A 23,781-nucleotide genomic window follows, 5' to 3' on the forward strand; every position below is an offset into this window, starting at 1 on the left:
GTGTTCTCATGCAGTGGAATAATGAGTCGTCTCAAGATAACTTTTTCTTTTCTCATTCTTACATTGGGCAAATACTTCGCTTATAAACATGCCTTGCCTATCGCAGAATTTTGCGGCTGAATTATGATAGTGAGAGCCACATCACGGTGCATACTATCGCAAACATTTTGGTGTGCGTGTTGTTATTAGGTCCAGTTTGGGCCAAACACAATAGCCAATCAACAACGTATTGTTATCTGGCATTACGAGGACATGGGAATGCGACTTGTCATGAAATGTCCTGCCTCGAGGCAGGACTTCGGCCCCTTTGATGATTTGTCCGTTTTGACAAAATTTGCCCTTGTCCAACAAGTCGTACGCACTTGTTTTTGCAATTGTTTGACAAAATGTATCGCGCGTGCAACGCGGACCAATCATAAGACAGCTGCTTCTTTGTTTTCCTAAAATGTTGGACAAGTTGTAGGTCTCGAAAAACGTAATCGCACTTGTGTTCTGCAACAAGTGACTCATTAATGATGAAATCTACCATTTGTTACAAAATTTGTCCGCTAGTGCGATTCGGCCCTTATTCTTACAAATTTTCGCGCGTACTTAATTTCGCGAAAGTTCGGGAGTGGAATTTCGCGAGTATTAATTTTCGCGATTGCAAGAAAAATTAGAGCAAAAGTGTATTAAATTTCGCGATCATGTCAGTGTTTTATTTATCAGGCGTCAACGATAAAGGAATTAGTAGAAATATACAAAGGTCTGGCTCAATGTAAATACAAGGAGCCTGCAATCGTAAACTTTGGTGCTTTTACTAAAGAGGTTTTGGGGAAATTACGAACTGCATGAAGAACTGAAAACAGTAATCAGCTGAGAAAGGGCGCTAGTCAAAAACAAGACTGAAAGATATTTTCAAGGGTAGATAGTTGCAGCTACAAACATTTAACATTTTTCTTTTGATAAAATATATTATGGTTCTAATTTTCGAGTGTTTAAATTTCGCGATTATTTTGAAATCGCGAAAATTAGTACTCGCAAAAATTAATAAGAATCAGGTAATAATACTAGGTAAGGACGAACATTTCTGAATAGAAAAAGGTGAATGAAGGGACTGATACTGATATGATAACCATACGAAAGAAAACTTTCACTCAGAGATGGCGACCTACTAAGTATTTGAACAAGCTCTTTGCGACGATTCTAACAATTCCTATAGCAGTATATTATAATTCTGCAAAACCGCAACATCACTTCAAGGCTAAACCAAAGCGTCACTTGCGACTCTCCTGCTCTTTTTTCTAATTGTTTAAGCGTGAAGTGAATTACAAGAAAGAAAGATTTACGATAGCTATATGTAATTATTTTCTTAGCTTATTTTGGCTATTCAAGCAACATACGATCAAGACAATACAATGCGTTATCGAACGATTTTAAAAACATAGTTCAAAAATGTTAATCGATATGTATATTGCAGTGAAAAAACTTCGTGATAATAAAGATTAAAAGTAATCATTTTTCCAGTTTTCCTATAATTAATATTTATTAACAGTCGGACAGCAGTCGTGCTAAACAAAGCGTGCCCCTCTAGAGTCCTCTAGGATCCGTTAGACTACGTTAGTCAATTCCAAGAATACATAGCGCCGATCGATTTTTGAATAAAATTTTCTTTCCGTTCACAGACCGAACGTTTTTACGCTTATTAGATGAAACAAAAAGAAAGACAAATTCATATTCGCAACTTCTCTTTGTTTTAATATCGGGCGGCTGTGTTCGTAAACTAAATTTTGATTTAAACATTGATCGGCAGTTTGCTTGGAACTAATCGGGCCGAAAAATCGTAACGCGTAAACCGGCCTTAAAGGGATTCTGTCACGGCTGAGTTAAGTTTATTTTATTAAGTTTTGCCAAAAACTCCCTATGAAACTTAATGTTTGCAAAGAAATTACTTCTATGGATCTAAATGACAAAACCATAGCTTCATTGCAATCAAATGTGTCTCCTGGGCGTTATAATCTAAAGCTACCATCCCAACAACATTTCAAAAACCCATATCGCAATTCGTTTTAATCTTCGTCGCTTTTGGCCATCGGTACCTTCTTTTGTATCTGTTGTGTTCCTTCGCCAGCTGTTTTAAGAAGTCATTTTTATATTTCAACAAATTTGATAGTCATTTCCCTAAATTTAGCTAAAATCCGTGGCACAGTCCCTTTACGTACGGATTCAAATATCAGATTGTCTTCTTTTGGGCATGCCCGTGCTCAACGGCACCTCTCCTACTAGTATCGGGTTCACTTTCTTCATGTTTCACTTATGTTAGTCGCACATTAGTGACGCGTGTTTTGAGGAGCCTGTTGGGGAATCAATCAATTCCGCTTTAAACTAAATTAGTACTAAATACATGTGTACAATGAAAAAAAAGGTGTATTAAATAAAAAAGCTTTCAAAGCCTAAAAGCAGGTAGACTGCCGTCATACCTGACCCAATGCCTTTCTTTACCAATCTGGTGGACCTGAATCGGCTTAAAATCGTTATGGTATTTGGAATATACCAAGATTGAGATATACCAAGAAACGGAACGTCGGCAACTATCTTACCATTTGAACGGTTTCGAGGTTCCATTTTTCCTTCAACGGAAAACAATAATAAGAAACCAAAATTATTACATCCCCGCCGATCATTACTTTGCTTATTTCGGAAAAAAAACTTACCGTTATGCAATATTTTGTCATCCCAACCGGTTTCCTCCGACGCATGGTAAGCTCATTGATAAACTTGAAAGAGCATTTTCCCAGAGCTATGCATATGGGTACTTTCCATACAATCAGAACCTGATGTTTCTTTTTAAATTTTTGTTTATTTTCAGTGTTGTAAGAACTCATAAGGATAAAAGTTTACCTGAACTGATAACAAGAATGTATACAACAAATAATGCAATCAAGCTATCATGGATCGTAATATTTGGAATGGAATCACTGGTCATCATTCTTGGAAACACCGTCACAATTATTGTGTTTTCGAAAAATAGATCCAAGTTAAAGCGGACCTCTTATCTCTTGATTAATCTATCAATTGCCGATTTGATGGTTGGTGTTGGTAACATTGAAAGTGTGGCCAATAGAATATGGGGGCTGGTGACGTCGAGTTGTGATGCGTGTACAAGTTGGGGAGAATATGTTGTCCTGGAAGAGTTCTTTGGTGTTGCTTCCATTACTTTTCTTGTTCTCATTTCTTTAGAGAGTGTAGTAGGATGAATAGTTGTTGTTTTGTTTTTTTTTTTTTTTTTTTTTTACTGTACGCCATTGTGTGGCCATTTCGCATGAGGGCCATGTCAACGCGAAAATACATGTACGGTATTGTGGTTGTGTGGATTCTATCGGGAATAGTAGCTGCTCTTCAGTTATTGAAAGCATTCTCGATATTGATAACTCTAGAGGGCTTCGCCTGGTTCGGATCAATGTATGTGCTAGTTTGCTTAATAGCAATCTGCTGTGACTATTCATTAATTTGGTTCTATTCCAAAAAGGAAAATCCAGGAATTCCACTAGGCAGAAAAAAAAGAAACATGGAACTGGCGAAGACCCTGTCTATTGTGACTTTGTTATCTCTTATAACCTGGCTTCCTTTCACAGTGATAAGCACTATGCATTACGCCTTGGACGTCTATGGTGACGCTGGGGCAGTCATTGCTGATGTGACCCGATCTATTCAATTGGCAAATTCCTTTATTAATCCAATAGTTTATTGCTTCAGGATGCCACTGTTTAGAAGTACATTAAAAAATATGTTTCTTAGGCAAAAACCAAGAGGGCTTCAGTTTCGTGGACACGGAACCTTTACAGAAGCAAATGGCGTAGTTCTGCTCTGTGTTTCTAATTTGAATGTAACTGCAAACAACGTGAATAGCACTACACACCCACGTATGCTGTAACTTTGAATCAGATAACAGCATCCCAGGCCATTTACAGTTAAATTTATACTTTTACAATTGTATGGGGCTTCAAAATAGATCAATTTCTCAAAGGAAATGGTTCACCTCATATATTTATTTATATGTATAAAACACTGCATTTTCTCCAAGGAAATGATTCACTGGCTTATATATTTCTCTATATGTATAAAACACTGCAAACATAATATATATTTTTTTCTTTTGTTTCTACTGCAGCAGCAGCGTGATATGTTGAGCATGTGTCATATGCAATACCCAAGTCTTTGTTGCCGTTGGACTAGTCATTTTTCATGAAACGGGGCTGTAGTATAGAACACCGAAGTTTATATTCGTCAAAGCGATAAAGGGGGATATAGTAGTTTTCATAGTTTCTGTCTGCTTCTGAGATGATTGATTATCAAAGCTTTTAATAAACGTCCGTTGAAATAAAGTAAACTACTTCGGCAATTTTTGACAAATTTATTGTGTCAAACGAATATTACGCAAATATATCGCACTTTCTCAAAAACAGTAACTGACTTTATTTCAACACGGTAAAAACATCAGGACTTAAATTACATAAAACATTATTTAAAATTACTTTATACCTATTTTTCTAAATAATAAATAAATTTAAATTGCATTAGTCGTCTACAGTGATTAATTATAATAAATTATAATAAAAGAAATGCCTGCTTTCCATGAATGCCGTGTGTTGTTAATATTTACATTGATTCTAGCCAAAAACGAAACTGCTGCAGCCGGATTTAAAGCTAGTGAGAGTTTGTGCTTGCCGTAGGTCGACAGGTAAACAAAAAACACTAATGAAGATGCTAAATATCCTCGGCCCTTCTACCCCGTTCTAGTGTCGATTCAGTGGCCTGCTTATTGATTTTGCTGTGGTTTTAAACCACAGGAGTTTTGCATAGGGGACGGGGTTGTATTGAATAAGCCGCTCAGGCACGCAGTACTGAGTCGCAACTGTTTTGCCCAGAAGTGGAAGTTATTGCGGTTTTCAGTGATATGCGAACTCTGAAATTCAATTCTCGACGAACGGCTTACGCTTTTTACTGCGGTCAGTCATCTTAGCGGACATCTCGGGAAACAGAAGTTGACTCAACCGTGTCATAGGTCACGTCCGTCAGTTGTGATTGGTAGATTTCCATCCATTTTGTTTGTTTCTGTTTTTCATGGTTCGTTGGCTGTCGCCATAATCATGATTGAGGGGAAACGTCAGTTGGACTTTGAATTTCAGAGTTCGCATTTCACTAAAAACTGCAATAAAAGAACATCAAATGCAAAACTTGAGGAAAACGTAAGTCAGCGATTTTGTTGAAAGGAGTTAAGCCATCTGCAAATTTAAGAAAAAAGTCAGAAAGAGGAAACCGTGCAATGTTTAGCACAGTCACTGTTATTATTGTAATAGCAAGTAGTCTACTTATAAGCCAAAGGCTATGCACAAATACCCACTTTTCATAGCTTTCTTTAAAAACAACATCCTTTTAGCTTGATAAAAGGAATAGATTGGTATAAACCTATAACAGTGGAACCCCGATATAACAATCTTCGATATAACGATATTCCCGATATAACGATGAATATGTTATGTCCCCGGCAATAGTAAAATGTATGGGACGAAACCCCGATATAACGATTCCTCGATATAACGATATAATTTTACTGCCCCCTTGGCATATCGTTATATCGGGGGTACACTGAATTTACTTTTTTATCAACTTGCACGTTTTTCTTCGGCAATGAAAACCTTTTGTCATCGCTTTAACGTCCCTCACGCTTCCCCAAGCAGCTGGTTAAGGGATTAATTACATATATTTAGGTTTAAGAAATCTTTAAGCCTGTGACTAGGCACACGTTAGAACAACAAAACAATGAAACTCGCTTTTTGATGAGATGACGGTTCGGAATATTTTCCGCTTTCACTTCCATACAAATTATTAACAAAGAGAGCGTTTTTTAATAGTCAAGTTATGTTGACATAATCAGATCTAAGGGAAAAATCTCATTAAATGAAGTTCTTTTTTAAACGTTAATATACGGCTGCTAGACAATACATATATATAAAGGCTTTGTAGGATTAAAGGCTTTGTTGGATTAAAGATCTAAATCTAATAGTGCAGGAGAAGGGTTACAGCAAAGGTAAGTTTTTTTAAATTAAAAGGCAAAGGTTCAGCTAGCTGTTAGTAACGGGAGAAGTAGTTAGGAATAGCAACAAATAAATATTCTTAGGAACGCCTGTCGTTGGTATAAACAGCACCTTGCTGGGAATACTATTGTGAAGTCTACATCTAGAACACCCGGGCAAACGAAGTCACACATGTACACATCATCATCAACTTCAATGTGTTTTTTTTTTGGGGAAAAAAAAGGGGAAAAATTTTTCAAAAAAAAGAAAATATGAAACAAAATACCATGAAAATAGAAGTTAAGAGGCCGTAGATAAATTTCTAAATTAAGAATAGACCAAGTGTTTCCTGTATGATAGTTGAGTATCGCAATAGTTGATGAGTATTAGAAATTTCTCTTTCGATAGGAGTATGATGTGCAACACCGCGGAATTATTTTCCTGGACGGTTATCTTCGCTGTAGAATCCTTGGTTATCATTGCAGGAAATATTATCACTATCTTTGTATTCTGGAAATTGAGATCTGTCCTCAAGAAAACTTATTACCTTTTGATAAACCTAACGATAGCTGACTTAACTGTCGGTTTTGGAGCTATAGAAATTTTGACCATAAACATTTACAAACTTAAAACCTCTGAAGAATTGAAGTGGAGAAAGTTTATATCTCTGGATGTTTTTTCTGGGTGCGCCTCGCTTATCACTTTGCTGCTCATCGCCGTGGAAAGATGGTACGCTGTTGTCTGTCCCTTTCGTCACAGAGCATTAACCAGACGCATCTACATTAATGGTATTGCCTGGGTGTGGCTTATGGCTGTACTAGCAACAATTACTAGCTTGGTTTCGAAATTTTTCTCCAATTCAGTCATTACCGTCGCCTCTCCTTGGATTTTTACATCTGTGGCTGCGATGGTTATCATCACTTTTTGCTGTGTGTACACAAAAATCTGGATCTCATCCAGGAAGGATGATCCAAGAATACCACGAGTTAAACGCGAGCAAAACAAGAGACTTGCTAAAACCTTGTTTATTGTGACAGCGTCTTCTGTCGTAGCGTGGCTTCCTTTTGCTGTAACTTTCGTTTTACCACATTATGTTAAAAGTCATAAAAACTGCTCCTTACGCAGTTTATTTGATGCTGCACGTTTTATGCAGCTTGCTAACTCCTTCCTTAATCCAGTAATTTATTGTTATCGCATGCCGGAATTCAGCAGGATTCTTAAAGAAGGTTTGCTCAGAAGTAAAAACGCAAAAGTGAATATTCGGTCTGCTCAAATAACTGTATAAAGGAATATAAAAATCCCTGCTCCTAATTTAAATGAGCATTATTCACTACAACTATTAGAACGATAGATTGCGACTGCTTCAGCTTGTATGCAGTCATTTTTTTTTCTAATTTCTTAAACAGAATATTGAGTAAAAAGCACCGAAAGTTTTGGTAGTTTGTGTTAAATTGACTTGTACTAAAAATGCATAAGAGTTTGGTTCGATCGAAGTTTAGTGCTTTCAAAATATGTTGTTAGAGAAATAATATGTATGCAAAAACAAAATAAAACAATATATGAGCGATTGAAAACTTTATTTACCTTCGGTATTATGACTCGTGTAAGGCCTCCAGCCTCTTGCATGAAAATAGATTTATAAGTCCTCAAGTAATTTTAAAATAAAATAACTGACTTAAAATGTAATAAAAAATGAGAATTCTATAAATAATTTAGTCGTTTATAAGTCGATTCTCCTTACTGCTTTTTAAATAAGGTTGTCTGGCAAAGAGTTCTATGCCTTAGCGGCTACACAAGAAGTTGCTTTAAACAATTCCAGGTTGACCTAACTCTAAGATTCTTCTAATAATCCTTTAGCGTGAACAAAGATTAAAATTATATGAAAGTAATCTATTACTGAGGGCCTTAAAAATGATAATAAGCATATCCTGAATGCGTCTGCAGGGTGAGTGTCTGTAGGCGCGGGCGGGCGGTCGGGCGGGCGGGCGTACGCTCACTCGATTAACAAATCTTTTTCGGCTTCATGGGTTCAGCCATTGTGCTCCGTTGGCGCGCATCTCGCGCTAGAGCTCCGCTAAAACGATTTTTAATGGTTTCAGGTCAATTAACCCTTTTTGAGCCAGCTCAAACTAGATCGAAATGGCAACCTCGTTGAATTTGTCACAGAAGAACGTGTTTTCAAACGGCCTTTTCCGGTTAAAACGTTTGATCAATATGCGACAATTATTTCACCGATATCAACGAAAAAAGGTTTTATTTTACGATGAAAACTTCTCCAAGGCAACCAACCCTTCGAAAATGGTACGTTAGTCTCACGAGAGCTTATATTTAAAATCTTTGGCTCGAACAATTAGTTTTTTTTTTAAATCAGGAGCTCAGCTGATTAATCAAATAATTTATTCTTTAAAAATGAATGTTGAAGTTTAGAAGAACATCAATAACTTCGTTTGTTTGAAAATGAAATGAAATCCAGGACTGCAGATTTGTTTGCACTCAAGCTGCCAGGGTTCTGCTCCGTGTAAGTTATTTGACTTTACATTTGCAGTAATAATATTTTCGACAATTACCATCTTGTTATTTATTTTCTTGAAATGAAAGTGGTCGTATCCACAATTTTTACTTTAAGAAAACTTAAGCAAAGAATGTGATGAAAGAGTTCATATGTTTAATATTATATGGTCCCTGAAACTTTTGTTTTGTTTTGTTTGTTTTTTATAAAAGCAATCTTCAGAGTTAACAACTGCAAGTTTTTAATTAATTTTTGGCTCGATGAAGACAACTTCCTGATGAGCGTTGACATTGCCTAATAGAGGATTGGTATAATTTGTTGAGTGCTGTTATTAAGCAGTTCATAAGAGCGGGAAATAATGGTCTTTAAAAGCTTTGTCACCTGAAAGCTTTTATAGAAAAGCCGGAAAGACAAAAATATTGAAGGAGTAACGATGACGCGTTTTTTATTAATTTTGGAACGTTTTTGGCACCTTTCGATGAGGAAGTCGACATTGCTATTTTCCATTTGTATTTTTTTTTGTTATAAATAAATTGCTGTCTGTTCTAAGAACTTAGAGAACATTTAAAGTAGTGTAATAAAAGGGCTCAAAAGTGCCGGTACTGGAAATTTTGAAGCCTTTAAAATGCATTTATGCCAGACGCAAGGTTTTGGAAAGAGTACTCTAGGGTTAATAGTGAGGCGTTTTTAAAATTTTATTGACATTATTGGCAACCTTCCGGTGGTTTCAAGTTCATGTAAAGAGAAACGCACTTTTTTCATTGTTTCTGTAAATGTTTTTGCCAATGTTTTAATTCTTTGCAAAATTGTCATTCAAGAAACAATAACTTTGCTATTGCAAGGAAACAAAACCAGAATAATAAAGAAAACATATTTGATGGCTCGCAAGAATAAAATATTATATGTCGACCATTTTACTTTTAAATGATTTTCGGTTCGCACTAGTCTTCAAGAAGCAAAACACGTAGATATAGATCAATAAATGCCCGCCGCTACTGCTGCTAAATTTACGATTATCCTTAATCACACACTTCCGCGCATACACTCTATTTAACAAATCGGCAGTTTAATATTCTTGAAGTCTTCCTTGGCTTCATCCAGAACAACAACATCAAGTAGATTTTTCAAGACTGGAAATTAGCCAGTAATGAGTACATAAGAACCCGTGAGATCTAAAAAGTGAAGCTGCTGAGGTAACTAATTTATATAATTGTACAGATACTGTTGTTCAGTTGCCTTAAAAAGCAGAGACACAACCTTAAAAAGGTTAAAATAATATTAGGATTTCAAAGTTCACAAATGAATATTCCTTATAAAACCATGGTGCTATTTTGAGGTTTTTTTTTAAAGAAACATGTTAGCAAACAGGCACGAGCAAAATTAAATTATCCTATCTGCATATACACTCAAAATGTATAGTAACATAACAAAGGTTGAATGCACGAAAATATATGGATGTTAAAGCACTTGTAACAATAGATTTAACACAACATATATTTCTTGTAGAAAATATCAGCAAAACTACGATGTGCAATGCTGCTGAATCACTTTCCTGGGCCGTTGTATTTGCCATAGAGTTCCTGGTTATTATAGCAGGAAACATCATTACCATCGTTATATTCTGGAAATTAAGAGCTCTTTTAAAAAGAACTTATTACCTCTTGTTAAACCTAACAATTGCTGATTTAATTGTTGGGTTTGGTGCCACAGAACTTGTGACCAGTAGTATTTTTCAACTTAAAACCACTGCAGATTTAAAGTGGACCAGATATATTCCTTTGGATGTTTTCGCAGGAACCGCTTCAGTGACAACCTTACTTCTCATCGCTGTAGAAAGGTTCTTGGCCATCGTTTTCCCATTTCGTCACAGAGTTTTGAGAAAACTTACATACTTTAGATGCATTGCTGGAGTGTGGGCAACGTCTGTACTCATAACAGCCATAACTGTGGTGCCCCGGATTTCTGAAAATTTGTTTTTTGTCAGTTTTTCTCACTGGAGTCTTGCCTGTTTCACAACTATTTGTTTGGTCGCTATTTGTTGTTTTTACATAACGGTATTTGTTTTCTCTAGGAAAGACAATCCTAACATTCCTCGAGACAAACGCGAGCAGAACAAGAGGCTTGCTAAAACATTATTTTTTATAACAGTGCTGACGTTAATTACTTGGATTCCCCTTGCAGTTGCAACCCTCTATCCTCCAAGAAATGAAAAGTGCGTTATGCCAAGCTTTCGTTTCGTTGCGTTATTCCTCCAGCTGGCCAATTCTGCTCTCAATCCATTAGTTTACTGTTACCGAATGCCTGAATTTAGGACAACTCTTAAGCGTATTGTCCAAAAGTGTAGTTACAGAAAGGCGGATTCTCGATCGATTCAGAGACGTTTATCAACAGATTTTGTGGAGCTTTACATTGTTTCAAACTTAAAATAAGGTTATGTTTTAAAATAATCACAGTCTAAAGGTTTTTCGCCATTGCATGCAGTAAAGTTGCAACTAGGTTTCTAGCCGAAATGTATTTAGGACTGATAAAATACTGCTTGGAAGGGATGTGGACATAATATAAGTATAAGCAGATAAAGGGGACTTTATTTATACGAGCTTGATTCATGACAGTAAAAAAATATAATAATAAACTTCCTGTCCTAAAAAAGAAACAAATAAAAAGATGCCAAAAATTTCGGCAGTCAAATAACCATGCTATTCCGAACCTTTCGTATTCGATCATTGAGCAAAATGTTCGCTTAAACCATCAAATATGGAATTTATTATTCCATTATTTTTCCATTAAGTTTGGGTCCGTATTCCGTAAGTTTGTCTGTCCGTATTTTTGCCCTGTTCTACAGGTAATAACGTGTTTGCGCAATCTTTTTGGCTAAAATGGCGCAATAGTGGAATAATAAAATGTTCTATATTGTTAATTTCTAGTTACAGTCAACTTTCGTTACAGAGGACACGCTCGGGGCGTCCTTTAGTGTCCGTCATGATAGGGAGATTCCGTAATAGCCGAAGTCATTTCCAGTCAAACATCTTTCACCAGGTATCTGGATTTTGTCCGTACTGATCATGAATAGCGAGTGTCAGCAATAGCGGGATGTCCGCAAGGCGAGTTTTGACTGTACACAGTGACTGCTTTATTGCAACATTAGTAAAATTAATTCCAAATTTTTGTTTCCTTTCTCAATGTTTGCTAAGGGTGTGTATTTTCAATTTCCGCTGATTATTCAAGAGCAATATACCGACCTGTCAATCTTATTTTGCTTTATAATTGCACTATGAGGAGTACGCCGTGAAAGCAGACAGGTTTTCTTTAATGGTCTATGCACTTTTCTTAAAACATCTACGTTATCGATGGTTGCAACAACGTATTAATACAGAGCTATCTTGGTCTAAATGGGCTAACATAGCGAAAATCAAGTTACGTCCGGCAAGATTAAAAGATAGAAATTGAGATTAAATGGTTGCGATTAATTGGGGGGTTAATAGCAACATTGCCATACTGTGGCAAATGCGAGGAGAGAATGATGAAATTAAACAACATATTTGCCCTAAAAAAGCTCAAACTTCATATTTTTGTATGGCTGCGTGTTTTTACCCATATCCTATTGAGCTTGAGATGATCAGGAAATTGAAAATAGATTTTCAGTTATTCAGTTGTCTGATTTTTACAGAATAAAGCATGATGTTTTTATTGTTAGGGCTGAGTGTTTTTTGCTAGTCTGCAAATGAAGTAAAAGTGCTCAAACTATTTGCAGTAATAAAAAATTTCTTAAGAAAAAAATAAATATTGATGCTAGAAAGCATATAACGTTATTAGTTTTTAGGTAAACACATGATTTCGAGTGCACAGTCACGAGCAAAATTTTTCAAAGGCTGGGGGGGAGAAAAATTTTGTAGGTGTTAAATCCAGGGAGGGGGGAAGAAACGAGGTCGGGGACCGAGTAGCGATCACAACTTGCAACGCGATCAATTCACGATGTAGTCAGCGGTTTTTGGACGATGATGCAACAGGCAATATTTTCCCGCGAAATGGAAGCTTTGGCAATCTACCATGCCGTGGAATCACTTATTATAAAGGGGTTCAATTCTCTTAACTAAAATTTTAAAAGCAGTGTGTTTATCCGAAAATTTCGTCATCGTCGTGTAGTTTTAAGAACGAAGAATTTTGTGATGCCGTGCTTCTTTTCAGCGCTGCTGAAATGCAAGTTGTGAGAGCATCGCTTAGATTTCATATAAGAGAATGTATGGGAAGTTGCTTCCCCCCCCCCCCCCCCCCTGGTTAAATCATTTAAAATTGTTCGAGAAAAATCATGTGATTGCTTGTTAATAACACATTTGAAAAATAGATATTTTCACGGCCTCAAGCTATTCTTCAATCGGTCAATAAGGCAGTGAGAAGTGCCAAACTTTCTCCAAATATCTTTGGAGAATATACGAAAGTAGTCTTTGGAAATCGTCGGACTTTCTATAAGATCTTCGGCTATCTTCGAAAGGCTGTAGTGTAACAGAACAACGTGTGTACATGTTTTTTTTTTCAGATTTTTATTATTATTTCACACTATTTACAACAATTAAACAATATTAACACTATTTACAGAAAATGCATTAATTAAAATAAGGAAAGTATACAATACAAACAAAACCAAAATAAAATAAAATGTGCTCAGTGACCAAAGAAGCATATGCTATCGTGTTGGACACTGACACGTTCAAACATTTACGTTATCGATGGTTCCATATTTTTGTACATTACGTAGGTCATAACGTAAGTCGCTTCTATTAGTAAATGCAGTTTGGCAAAATGTTGGTAATTTTTATATGCGTTATTTGTTTGAGACAACCCAGCCACCTAATGAATAATTAATGCTCGGGTATTAAAAATCAAGAAACAAAGCATAAAAAGAATTGCGAAGAAATGAATATGTTTAAAACAAATATACAAATATAATAAAAATAACATTTAATTGGACTGCTTGTCAAACTTCCCACAGATGTTAATCCGCACAAATTTTTATAAAAAAAAAGTACCAGGGAAAGTCTTAAAAACGCCTGTAAAGGGTAAGTTTAGATCAATATCGAGTTATGTTTAGCTCTAAATTGGCGAGAGTGGGGGACGCGGTGGCTGAACAGTTAGTGCGCTGTACTCTTGATGAAGCGATCTGGCTTCTACCGCCAGGGTTTGCTGGGTTGTGGTTGGACAAGCATCCAATTCAGGGGGAGAAGCAATCAACTGTTGGCTTTTTTGAAGCTTCAACCTTATTTTTTTACCAAAATCACAGGTATCCCAAGCATGATATATTAGTTTCTGTTGTATGTTATTACGTAACACTCGAAAAATAAGGATTTGTATGGTTAAACGGTTAAACTTAAAAAATAGAAAACATAAACAAGTTTAAAACAAAAATGTATATATCTTACCTCGCCTCAGTCGTTTTTCGTTATGTTTCCAGTGAGGATGGTGTCCATAAACGGTTTTCAGTCCCTTTGCTTTGCCCTCTATATATAAGGGCAAAGCAAGGAAACTGAAGACCATCTAAGGCCATCTAAGGCCACACTGGAAAAAAAAAAAAAAAAACAAGGTAAGATAATTTTTTATTTCAAGCTCGTTGATATTTTTTCTATTTTCTAACTTTTAACCGCCCCCACCCGTCCAAAAAAAGAAAAAAACCTTTAATTTTTAAGTGTTGCGTGATAACATAAAACATAATTTATACAATTCAAGCTCGGACTTCCTGTCCTAAATTGGTTTGAGTTACAATTTTTTTGGCCAAAGCTATAACTTTTTCGCATTCACGCAGTAATTCCAATAAAAATATCGGGTATAATTATTTTCTGTTTGCAGAAAGCTCACGTCGAACATAAAAAGATGTGCAGCAGAACCTCAATACCATGGATCGTAATATTTGGAGTGGAATCACTTGTCATCACTCTTGGAAATATCATCACCATTATCGTGTTTTCGAAAAATAGATCTCAGTTAAAACGAACCTGTTATCTCTTGATAAATCTATCAGTTGCTGATTTGATGGTTGGCGTTGGTACCATTGAAGAAATGGTCAGTGAAATATCGGTCGGTATAAAACGCAGACCATGCAGACTGCAGACTGCAGACTGCAGACCGTGCAGACCGTGCAGACCGTGCAGACTGAGTATTTTTTTCTTCTTTTTTTACATTGTGTTTCACAAAACTTTTCACGAACGGTTTCCGAAGTTTTAAATCGCGTTCCTACGAACTTTAGGGGAATTTCATTAAGTAGTTGCAGAAGTACAGAATTACTTTGGTAGTTTCAATAATACAAACTTCGAAAGAAATTGTGAATTTCACGTGCAGCGAAGTTGAAAGGTTGAGAGTCGCAAGTTGAGAAGAAGTTGTCAGTTATTGAATGAATCCGTTCACGGTAAAGGAAAGGCAATTTCAAGTCCAGGAAGGCAGGAAATCATCTAAGTTGGCTCAAGGTCAAGGATTTTTTTTTAGCTTCCAGCTTGTTGAGTTTTCTTCTACTGTCAAAGAGCGCGTTACATTAAAATTGGAAATTTTAAGTTATAGGTAAAGAACTGGTCGGAAAGAGTTTTTTTTAAGTTCAGGTTTTAGTTCAATTTTATAACGTAAACAAATGCTTCGGTTGGTAGTTATGCTTTGGGAATACAGGGTTTTCTTGAGAAATCCCCCAAATTTTTTTACACTTCCTTAATATAAATTAATTAATAATCACATTTCAATTTCCAAAGCAAGTGATTTTATTAGTAAAATTTTTTTACCAAAGCTTATTTTTTGCAAATTAATTATTTCAGAGGAAAGATTTATCACGAACAGACAGATGCGGATGTTTGTGTAAAACAGAAGTATAACAACACGGGAAAGTTGTTTTCCGCAGATTTTCCAAACTGATTGTATTCAAGAAGGAAAACGTTTTTCTCTTAGAAGATTTTACGGCACACACAAACAGTATTTTTATATGTAAACCGGTTCATCTGTTGAAATTTTTCCTTCGAAACTGCACACGGCAGAATTGTAATCTATTTTTAGTCGGGTGTCGGGTGAAATTGGGAAAACTCAGTTGTAACATTCACAAACCATTTTCAGGGCAGCCTTGCTTTTTAGTCCGTTGATGTCCTGCCTTACTGGACTTGGGATTGCTTTTTGCTGTACTGGGAACGGATTCATTTCACCAAATTAAACAAACTGGACGAACTTCTTCTCAACTTGCGAACTCCTCAACCTTTCAGCTGCACGTGAAATTCACAATTTCGTTTCGAAGTTCGTATTTGATTGACAACTACTTAATGAAATTCCCCCTAAAGTTCGTAGAGAATTTCGCGATTTCGCGAATTTTACGCTTCGGAAACCGTTCGTGAAATGTTTTGAGAAACACAATGTAAAAAAAGAAGAAGAAAAAATTACTGAGTCTGCACGGTCTGCACCGTCTGCACGGTCTGCAGTCTGCAGTCTGCAGTCTGCATGGTCTGCGTTTTATACCGACCGGTGAAATATGGAAGCTGACGTATTCGAGTTGTAGTACAAGTTGGGCAGACTACATCGCGCTAAACGAGTTTTTTGGTTGTGCTTCAATAAGTTTTCTTGCTCTCATATCTTTAGAGAGACTTTATGCTATAGTGTGGCCATTTCGCATCTGGGCCACATCCACACGGAATTATATTTGCAGCATTGGAGTAGCGTGGATTTTTTCGGGAATATTCGCCGCTGTTCGGGTAATATTGAATGCTACTGCGAGCTCGACATCGATATCTAAAAGCTTTTTCACTTGGTTTCCACCAATGTACATGTTAGTGTGCTTAATAACGATCTCGTGTGCGTATTCAGTAATTTGGTTCTGTTCCAAAAAGGAAGATCCAAGACTTCCACTGGACAGACAAAAACGAAACAAGGAACTGGCAAAGACGCTGTTTATTGTAACTTTGCTATCTGTGATAACTTGGCTGCCTTTCACCGTAGCATACACTTTGCGGTACACCTCAAAAGGCTATATTTTTAATGTCGCTCGATTTCTTCAGTTAGCAAATTCCTTTATCAATCCGATAGTTTATTGCTTAAGGATGCCACTGTTTAGAACAACCTTAAGAACAATGTTTGCGAAGAAGAGGACAACAGCGCTACAAGTACACATACGTGAGCACCCAGCGTGCTCAGAAAATAATGCCGCTGTTCTCCTCTCAATCTCAACTTTAAACGTTGCTACGAATACTTACAATACTAAGCACAATTTAAGCCATCCAGTTATTTCGTCTTTTTAAATAAGGAATCCAAAAAAGGCCTTTAAACGAACGACTATGGTGACAAGTATTTAAAATCTAAGAAGCGAAAAATTATCAAGAGCTCGAGGTTTATTATAAAGTTCTATTTATCTCCGTATTTTTAGTTTGCATAAGAATAGCTTTAGTTGTTTTGTTGTGACATCCCATCATGTGGGCTAGTATAGTTTAAATTAACCCTTGGTGTTTAGTTTGTGTTCAAGTGTCGATGTTGTTAAATTTTCTCTGCCCTGAATTTCTTTTGTTTTGTTTTTACCAGCTTATAAGAAAGCACGGGGGAAGTTAGCCCAAAGAGTTTTAGCGACTTATTTCTTTGCAAAACATCCTCATATTCTTCGTTTTGTATTAAAGCAGGAAAATAATCAACATGAAAAAATTTAATTAACTTGATTTCTTGCACCGTATGTGAAAATTGCAAATCAGTTTTGAAACAGCTGGAATATACCAATAGATAGAGCTCTTTTCCTCATCCTTTTATGACTATTTCATTTCTATTTCTAATTAAAATGCACACAGAGAGCCCAATTGATGTTTTTGTGCGCTGTTCATTGTCCAACTTATGTTGGTGTTTGCAGGATATTCGTTAAATAAAAAACTTATTGTTAATTAAAATTTTGTATGGAGCATAATTTTATATATTCATCATATCTGCCCTCCGTAGAGGTTATTTTGCCCGGGTTATTATAATATGAATGTTATGAATATGGACAGTATGAATTATATAAATGCATAAAAACAAAAACAAAAATCAAATTTGTAAAGGAAAGTTCTTATTCGAACCAATAAACTCTGCGATTACGTTCCAGCCTTTATAATTTTCAAGCTTACTTTCTGTTGTCGTGTACGTAATTGCGATGTTTTCACGTCTAATTCTTTAACCTATAGTTCTGAAGCCATCTAAAAAGCTGTAAAGCGACCCAGAGGCGTCACGGTAAACATAAAAAAACGAATGAAGCGAGGTAAGATGTACGTTTTGTTTTATTTCAAGCTCAATGATATTTTCTATTTTTAACTTCACCCTTCCCCACCCCCCCCCCCCCCGTTTTAAAAAACCCTTATATTTTTAATGTTGCATGATAACATGCAACATATACTAATTCTATCTTGCACTACCTGTGCCTAAATTGGTGAGAGTTACGAACACCGGGTATATTTTCTGTTTGCAGAAAGCTCACGTCGAAGATAAAAAATGTGCAGCAGCACCTCAATACCATGGATCGTAATATTTGGAGTGGAATCACTGGTCATCATTCTTGGAAATATCATCACCATTTTTGTGTTTTCAAAAAATAGATCCCAGTTAAAGCGAACCTGTTATCTCTTGATAAATCTTTCAGTTGCCGATTTGATGGTTGGCGTTGGTACCATTGAAGAAATGGTCAGTGAAATATGGAAGCTGACGTATTCGAGTTGTAGTACAAGTTGGGCAGACTACATCGCGCTAAACGAGTTTTTTGGTTGTGCTTCAATTACTTTTCTTGTTTTCATTTCTTTAGAGAGACTTTATGCTATAGTGTGGCCATTTCGCATCAGGGCCACATCCACACGGAATTATATTTGCAGTATTGGAGTAGCGTGGATTTTTTCGGGAATATTCGCCGCTGTTCGGGTGATATTGAATGCTACTGCGACATCGACATTGCTAAGTGAAAACATTTTCAAATGGTTTACATCAGTGTACATGTTAGTGTGCTTAATAACGATCTCTGGTGCGTATTCAGTAATTTGGTTCTGTTCCAAAAAGGAAGATCCAAGACTTCCACTGGACAGACAAAAAAGAAACAAGGAACTGGCAAAGACCCTGTTTATTGTAACTTTGCTATCTCTGTTAACTTGGCTGCCTTTTACCGCAGCATACACTTTGCGGTACACCTCAAAAGACTATATTTTCGATGCTGCTCGATCTCTTCAGTTAGCAAATTCGTTTATCAATCCAATAGTTTATTGCTTCAGGATGCCACTGTTTAGAACAACCTTAAGAACAATGTTTGCGAAGAAAAGGACAACAGCGCTACAAGTACAAGTACGTGAGCACCCAACGTGCCCAGAAAATAATGCCGCTGTTCTCCTCTCATTCTCAGCTTTGAACGTCGCTACGAATTCTTACAGTATTGAGCACAGTTAAAGCGATCCAGTTGTTTCGTCTTTTTAAATAAGAAATCCAAAAAAGGCGTTTTTGTCAGGCCTTTGAACGAACGACTATTAAAGACATTTAAAATCTAAGAAGAGAAAAATTTTCAAGAGGTTTTGTTATGTAGTTCTATTAATTTCCTTATTTTGAGTTTACATAAGACTAGCTTTTGTTGTTTTGTTTTGACATCCCATCATGTGGGCTAGTATATTTTAAATTAACCCTTGGTGCTCAGTTTGAAGTGTTGATGTTGTTTAATTTTATCTGTCGTGAATTTGGTTTGTTTTTATCAGCTTATAAGAAAGCTCAAGGGAAGTTAGTCCGAAAGAGTTTTAGTGATTTATTCCTTTGCAAAATAATTTCATTTTCATCGTTTTACATTTAGACAGGAAAATAATCAACATGAAAATTTCTCATTAACTTGATTTCTTGCACCCTATGTGAAAATTGGAAGTCAGTTTTGATAAAGTTGGAATATACCAATAGGTAGGGCTCTTTTACTCATCCTTTAATGACTATTTCATTTCTCTTTTTAATTAAAATGCACACTGAGAACCCAATTGATGTTTTTGTACGCTGTTCATTGTCAAACGTATGTTGGTGTTTGCAGGATAATCATTTTATTAAAAATTCACGGTTAATTAAAATTCTGGTTAGCGCATAATTATATATTCATAATATATCCGTCCTCCGCTGAGGTTCTGTTGGCAGAGTTATTATGGCTTTTAAAGGGAAGGGGCAGAGGTATAACCACTGTTTATTTTCTTTTTTTTTATTAATTTTTGGCATATATGTTATGTTGTACATCAAAAGGTAAAAGATAAAGTTATATATATTAATCACTGTTGCCTGTAATAACTGCACGCCATAAGCGTTTTCTTGGAAACAATAAAAAAAATACACTAGATTATATGAATGATATGTATTATATAAATTTTCAATAACAAAATAAATTCAAATTTGCAAAGGAAAGTTCTTATTTGAACCAATAAACTCTGCGATTACGTTCCAGCTTTTATAATGTTTTAGCTTTCTTTGTGCTTAGGTCGTGTACGTATGAATTGCGATGTTTTAGCGTCTAATTCTTTAAGTTATAGTTCTAAAGCCATCTAAAAAGCTTTATAACATAGATAGGAGTCTACGCGCGCTCTGATTGGCTAAAAACCTATGTTTTATCAGAGTGTAAAACATAGAAAAATAATGTTTTATTGTTATTGGTCGGCTTTCCTCGAGTGTTTCGCGCGTCGTTGACTGTTCGTTGGCTATAACCACTCGTATCCAACAAGGGCGAATGGAATAATTGTTTTATTAAATTCCTTTTTTAAGTATAAATCCACTGGACATTTCATTTTGATGTAAACGAAGTGAGGCGGGAAAAAATTGTGGCGCGGTGTTCACTGCTTGAGTTGAATGAAACCCGCAAGGAAAGCGAACGAGAGAATTTTCTTTCGAAAATTTTCTTCGACAATCTCCTCTTAAATCGTCTATTGATCTTGGAACTTGATTGTGACAGCAATGAAGGTTTACGGAAAGATCGGAAGCAATAGCTTTTCTGGAAATTATACGCGTTGTTCAAGTCGAACGAAGCAAGGAAGGGATGTCATCGAGACTACTATAATATGCTGAGACGAAATTGCACTCAGAGTCGGTCAAGTTTATTGAAGTTCAAAAAGACAAGATCAAGATTGAAAGGTAACAAACTTACCTGAAATGCTTAGTCTTATTTTACGTCGAACACTGAATGAAATTGTGTCAGTTTTCTGGTTTTCCCGTAAATTATTTTCTGCTTTTCGTCTTCGTTTACTCGCTCTAGTTGTACATATTTTTAATTAAACTTTTCACTCGCGGTGTCTAAAATCTATATCATAAAGCAAATAAAGAGAGAATTTGAGAAGACTCGAGAAATGTAGAAAACATTCGCCTGCGGCTCATGTTTTCTACATTTCCCTCGTGTTCTCAAATGCCCGTCGTGTTTTATGACAGTATAAAACATGGCTTAGGCTTCTTCATTTGTTAAATAAATCGACCCAGAGGCCTCACCGTAAACATAAAAACAAATGAAGCGAGGTAAAATTATTTTTTTATATTTCAAGCTCAATGATATTTTCTATTTCTAACTTCACCCTTCTCCCCCCCCCCCCTCCCACCCGTTTAAAAAAAAAACGTTTATTTTTAGTGTTGCGTGATAAAATATAACATATACTTATTCTATCTTGGACTTCCTGTACCTAAATTGATGAGATTTACGAATGCCGGGTATATTTTCTATTTGCAGAAAGCTCACCTCAAACATAAAAAATGTGCAGTAGCACCTCAGTACCATGGATCGTAATATTTGGAGTGGAATCACTGGTCATCATTCTTGGAAATATCATCACCATTATTGTGTTTTCGAAAAGTAGATCCCAGTTAAAGCGAACCTGTTATCTCTTGATAAATCTTTCAGTTGCCGATTTGATGGTTGGTATTGGCAATATTAAAAATGTGGTCAAGGATATATTGAAACTGACGTATTCGAGTTGCAAGACAAGTTGGTTAGATTACATCGCGCTAAAGGAGTTTTTTGGTTGTGCTTCAATTACTTTTCTTGCTCTCATTTCTTTAGAGAGACTGTTTGCTATAGTGTGGCCATTTCGCATCAGGACCATATCCACACGGAATTATATTTGCAGCATTGGAGTAGCGTGGGTTTTTTCGGGAATATTCGCCGCTTCTCGGGTAATACTGAAAGCTACTAGTGCGACATCGACATTGACTGAAAATTTGTTTTCTTGGTTTCCGTCAGCGTACATGTTAGTGTGCTTAATAACGATTTCGTGTGCGTATTCTGTAATTTGGTTCTGTTCCAAAAAGGAAGATCCAAGACTTCCAGTAGACAGACAAAAACGAAACAAGGAACTGGCAAAGACGCTGTTTATTGTAACTTTGCTATCTGTGATAACTTGGCTGCCTTTTACCGTGACATTCACATTACGGTACAACTTGAAAGGCTATATTTTTAATGTCGCTCGATTTCTTCAGTTAGCAAATTCCTTTATCAATCCAATAGTTTATTGCTTAAGGATGCCAATGTTTAGAACAACCTTAAGAACAATGTTTGCGAAGAAGAGGACAACAGCGCTACATGAACACGTTTGTGAGCACCAAACATGCTCAGAAAATAATGCCGCTGTTCTTCTCTCATTCTCAACTTTAAACGTTGCTACGAATTCTTACAATATTAAGCAATATTAAAGCAATCGAATTATTTCGTCTTTTAAATAAGGAATCCAAAAAGGTCGTTTTATAGGCCTTTAAACAAACGACTATGAAAAATATTAAAAATGTAAGTAGAGAAAAAATTGCAAGAGGTTTTATTATGTAGCTATACTTATTTCCTTACTTTTAGTTTACATAAGACTAGCTTTTGTTGTTTTGTTGAAACATCCAATCATATGGGCTAGTACAGTTTAAATTAACCTTTCGTGCTCAGTTTGAAGTGTCGATGTTGTTCAGTTTCCTCTGCCTCAATAATTTTCTTTTGTTCTGCTCAGGGGAAGTTAGTCCAAAGAGGTTTAGAGATTTATTTCTTTTCAAAACATTCTCATTTTATTAGTTTTGCACTCAAGCAGGAAAATACCTATCAACATGACACGTTTTCATTAATTTGATGTCATGCACCGTATGTGAAAATTATAAATCAGTTTTGAAATAACTGAAATATACCAATAAGTACGGCTCTTTGGCTCATATTTTAATGACTAATTCATTTCCTTTTTTAAAAATAAATTCACTTTGAGAGCCCAGTTGATGTTTTTGTACGCTGTTTATTTTCAAACGTATGTTGTTTGCATAAGTTAATTAAAATTTTAGTTAGGGAATAACTAATTATATTTATTTTTAATATATCTGCCCTCCGCTTAGGATATTCCGGTAGAGTCATTCTGACAGTTAAATCTTAAATTTAACTTTTTTATTTTCGGCATGTATTTTGTTTTACAGCAGTAGGAAAAGGACATTGTACATGAGGTCATTTTTTTTCTATTGATCACTGAACCCTGTAAAAACTGAACGCCTTTAGTGTTTTCATGGAAAGGCTAATAAATAAAATCACTAAATAATATAATATAAACTATATGAATACTGAACAAAAATGTAAAATTGTAAAGGGAGGTTCTGATTTGAAACAATAAACTCTGCGATAACGTTCCAATCTTTTAAATAATTTCTACACTTCCACCTTTCTGCTTAAGTCGTGGTGGTTTTCATCAAATCCTTTGACCAATAGCTACAATATATGATAAATCATATATTGACTTATTACTTAGTTTTTCATTTTTATTGCAAATACAATGTGCATTTGTCATTGTTATGCGTCAGAATCATTCAAGCAGAGGCAAATACTTCATGGTTATATGCTTCTATCTGCGTGCATTCTTTTAGCTATAATTTTTTACGTTTGCTAACTCGACACATTTAGCCGTGAGAATTGCAAGAGAACTGACAGCTTCTAATTTTTAGCGTCAATTTTCATAATAAGTAAATGGATTTTGAGAAACAGTTTGCTTGATAATATTCAGCAGTAGTGTACGCTTCGAGAGCTTTTTAGTTTACCTATAATAGGTACTTAACCCTCGGACGTACAATGCAAGATGCCACCCCCCATAAGGTTTTTTCCAAATTTTGAAAAAAAAAAATTACTCTACAATGTTGAAACTTTCAGAAGCTATTCATTCATCCTTGCGGAAATTTTAATATGTCAACCATGTATCCATGATATTTGACGTTGCCACGGCAACGTCATAAATACAATCAGGTCTTGTCAACATTTTTCTTTTT

At 35.8% G+C, this 23,781-nt stretch overlaps 3 protein-coding genes across 4 annotated transcripts; all 3 read left to right on the forward strand.

The window, feature by feature from the left end:
- Positions 1–6,468: 6,468 nt before the first annotated feature.
- On the forward strand, positions 6,469–7,547 carry LOC144648604 (beta-2 adrenergic receptor-like). The gene has a single exon (XM_078508116.1). It carries the CDS (start codon positions 6,469–6,471, stop codon positions 7,339–7,341), a length of 873 nt encoding a protein of 290 aa, XP_078364242.1. The 3' UTR covers positions 7,342–7,547.
- Positions 7,548–13,652: 6,105 nt separating this feature from the next.
- Positions 13,653–19,921, forward strand: LOC144648871 (trace amine-associated receptor 5-like). Of its 2 annotated transcripts, none has more exons than XM_078508318.1 (2): positions 13,653–13,840; positions 17,999–19,921. In XM_078508318.1, exon 2 carries the CDS (start codon positions 18,022–18,024, stop codon positions 18,955–18,957), a length of 936 nt encoding a protein of 311 aa, XP_078364444.1. In that variant the 5' UTR covers positions 13,653–13,840; positions 17,999–18,021; the 3' UTR covers positions 18,958–19,921. The 2 variants fall into 2 exon arrangements, with proteins under 2 accessions (XP_078364444.1, XP_078364445.1); XM_078508319.1 differs by lacking the exon at positions 13,653–13,840 and adding an exon at positions 17,680–17,791.
- Positions 13,829–17,506, forward strand: LOC144648606 (trace amine-associated receptor 5-like). Its single transcript, XM_078508117.1, has 2 exons — positions 13,829–14,616; positions 16,059–17,506. The coding sequence occupies exons 1-2, from the start codon at positions 14,428–14,430 to the stop codon at positions 16,812–16,814; spliced, it is 945 nt and encodes a 314-aa protein (XP_078364243.1). The 5' UTR covers positions 13,829–14,427; the 3' UTR covers positions 16,815–17,506.
- Positions 19,922–23,781: the final 3,860 nt, after the last annotated feature.

This window comes from Oculina patagonica, chromosome 4 (genome assembly GCF_052425735.1).
Source record: "Oculina patagonica isolate OP01 chromosome 4, crgOcupat, whole genome shotgun sequence".
NCBI lineage: Eukaryota > Metazoa > Cnidaria > Anthozoa > Scleractinia > Oculinidae > Oculina > Oculina patagonica.

What these genes read in the sequence shown, in the direction of transcription:
- LOC144648604 (XM_078508116.1), top strand. Translation starts at nt 6,469, where the DNA reads ATGATGTGCAACACCGCGGAATTATTTTCCTGGACGGTTATCTTCGCT.
- LOC144648606 (XM_078508117.1), top strand. Translation starts at nt 14,428, where the DNA reads ATGTGCAGCAGAACCTCAATACCATGGATCGTAATATTTGGAGTGGAA. An exon ending in TTGGTACCATTGAAGAAATG is followed by an intron (nt 14,617 to 16,058) that starts GTCAGTGAAATA and finishes GAAATATGGAAG; the next exon opens with CTGACGTATTCGAGTTGTAG.
- LOC144648871 (XM_078508318.1), top strand. Translation starts at nt 18,022, where the DNA reads ATGTGCAGCAGCACCTCAATACCATGGATCGTAATATTTGGAGTGGAA.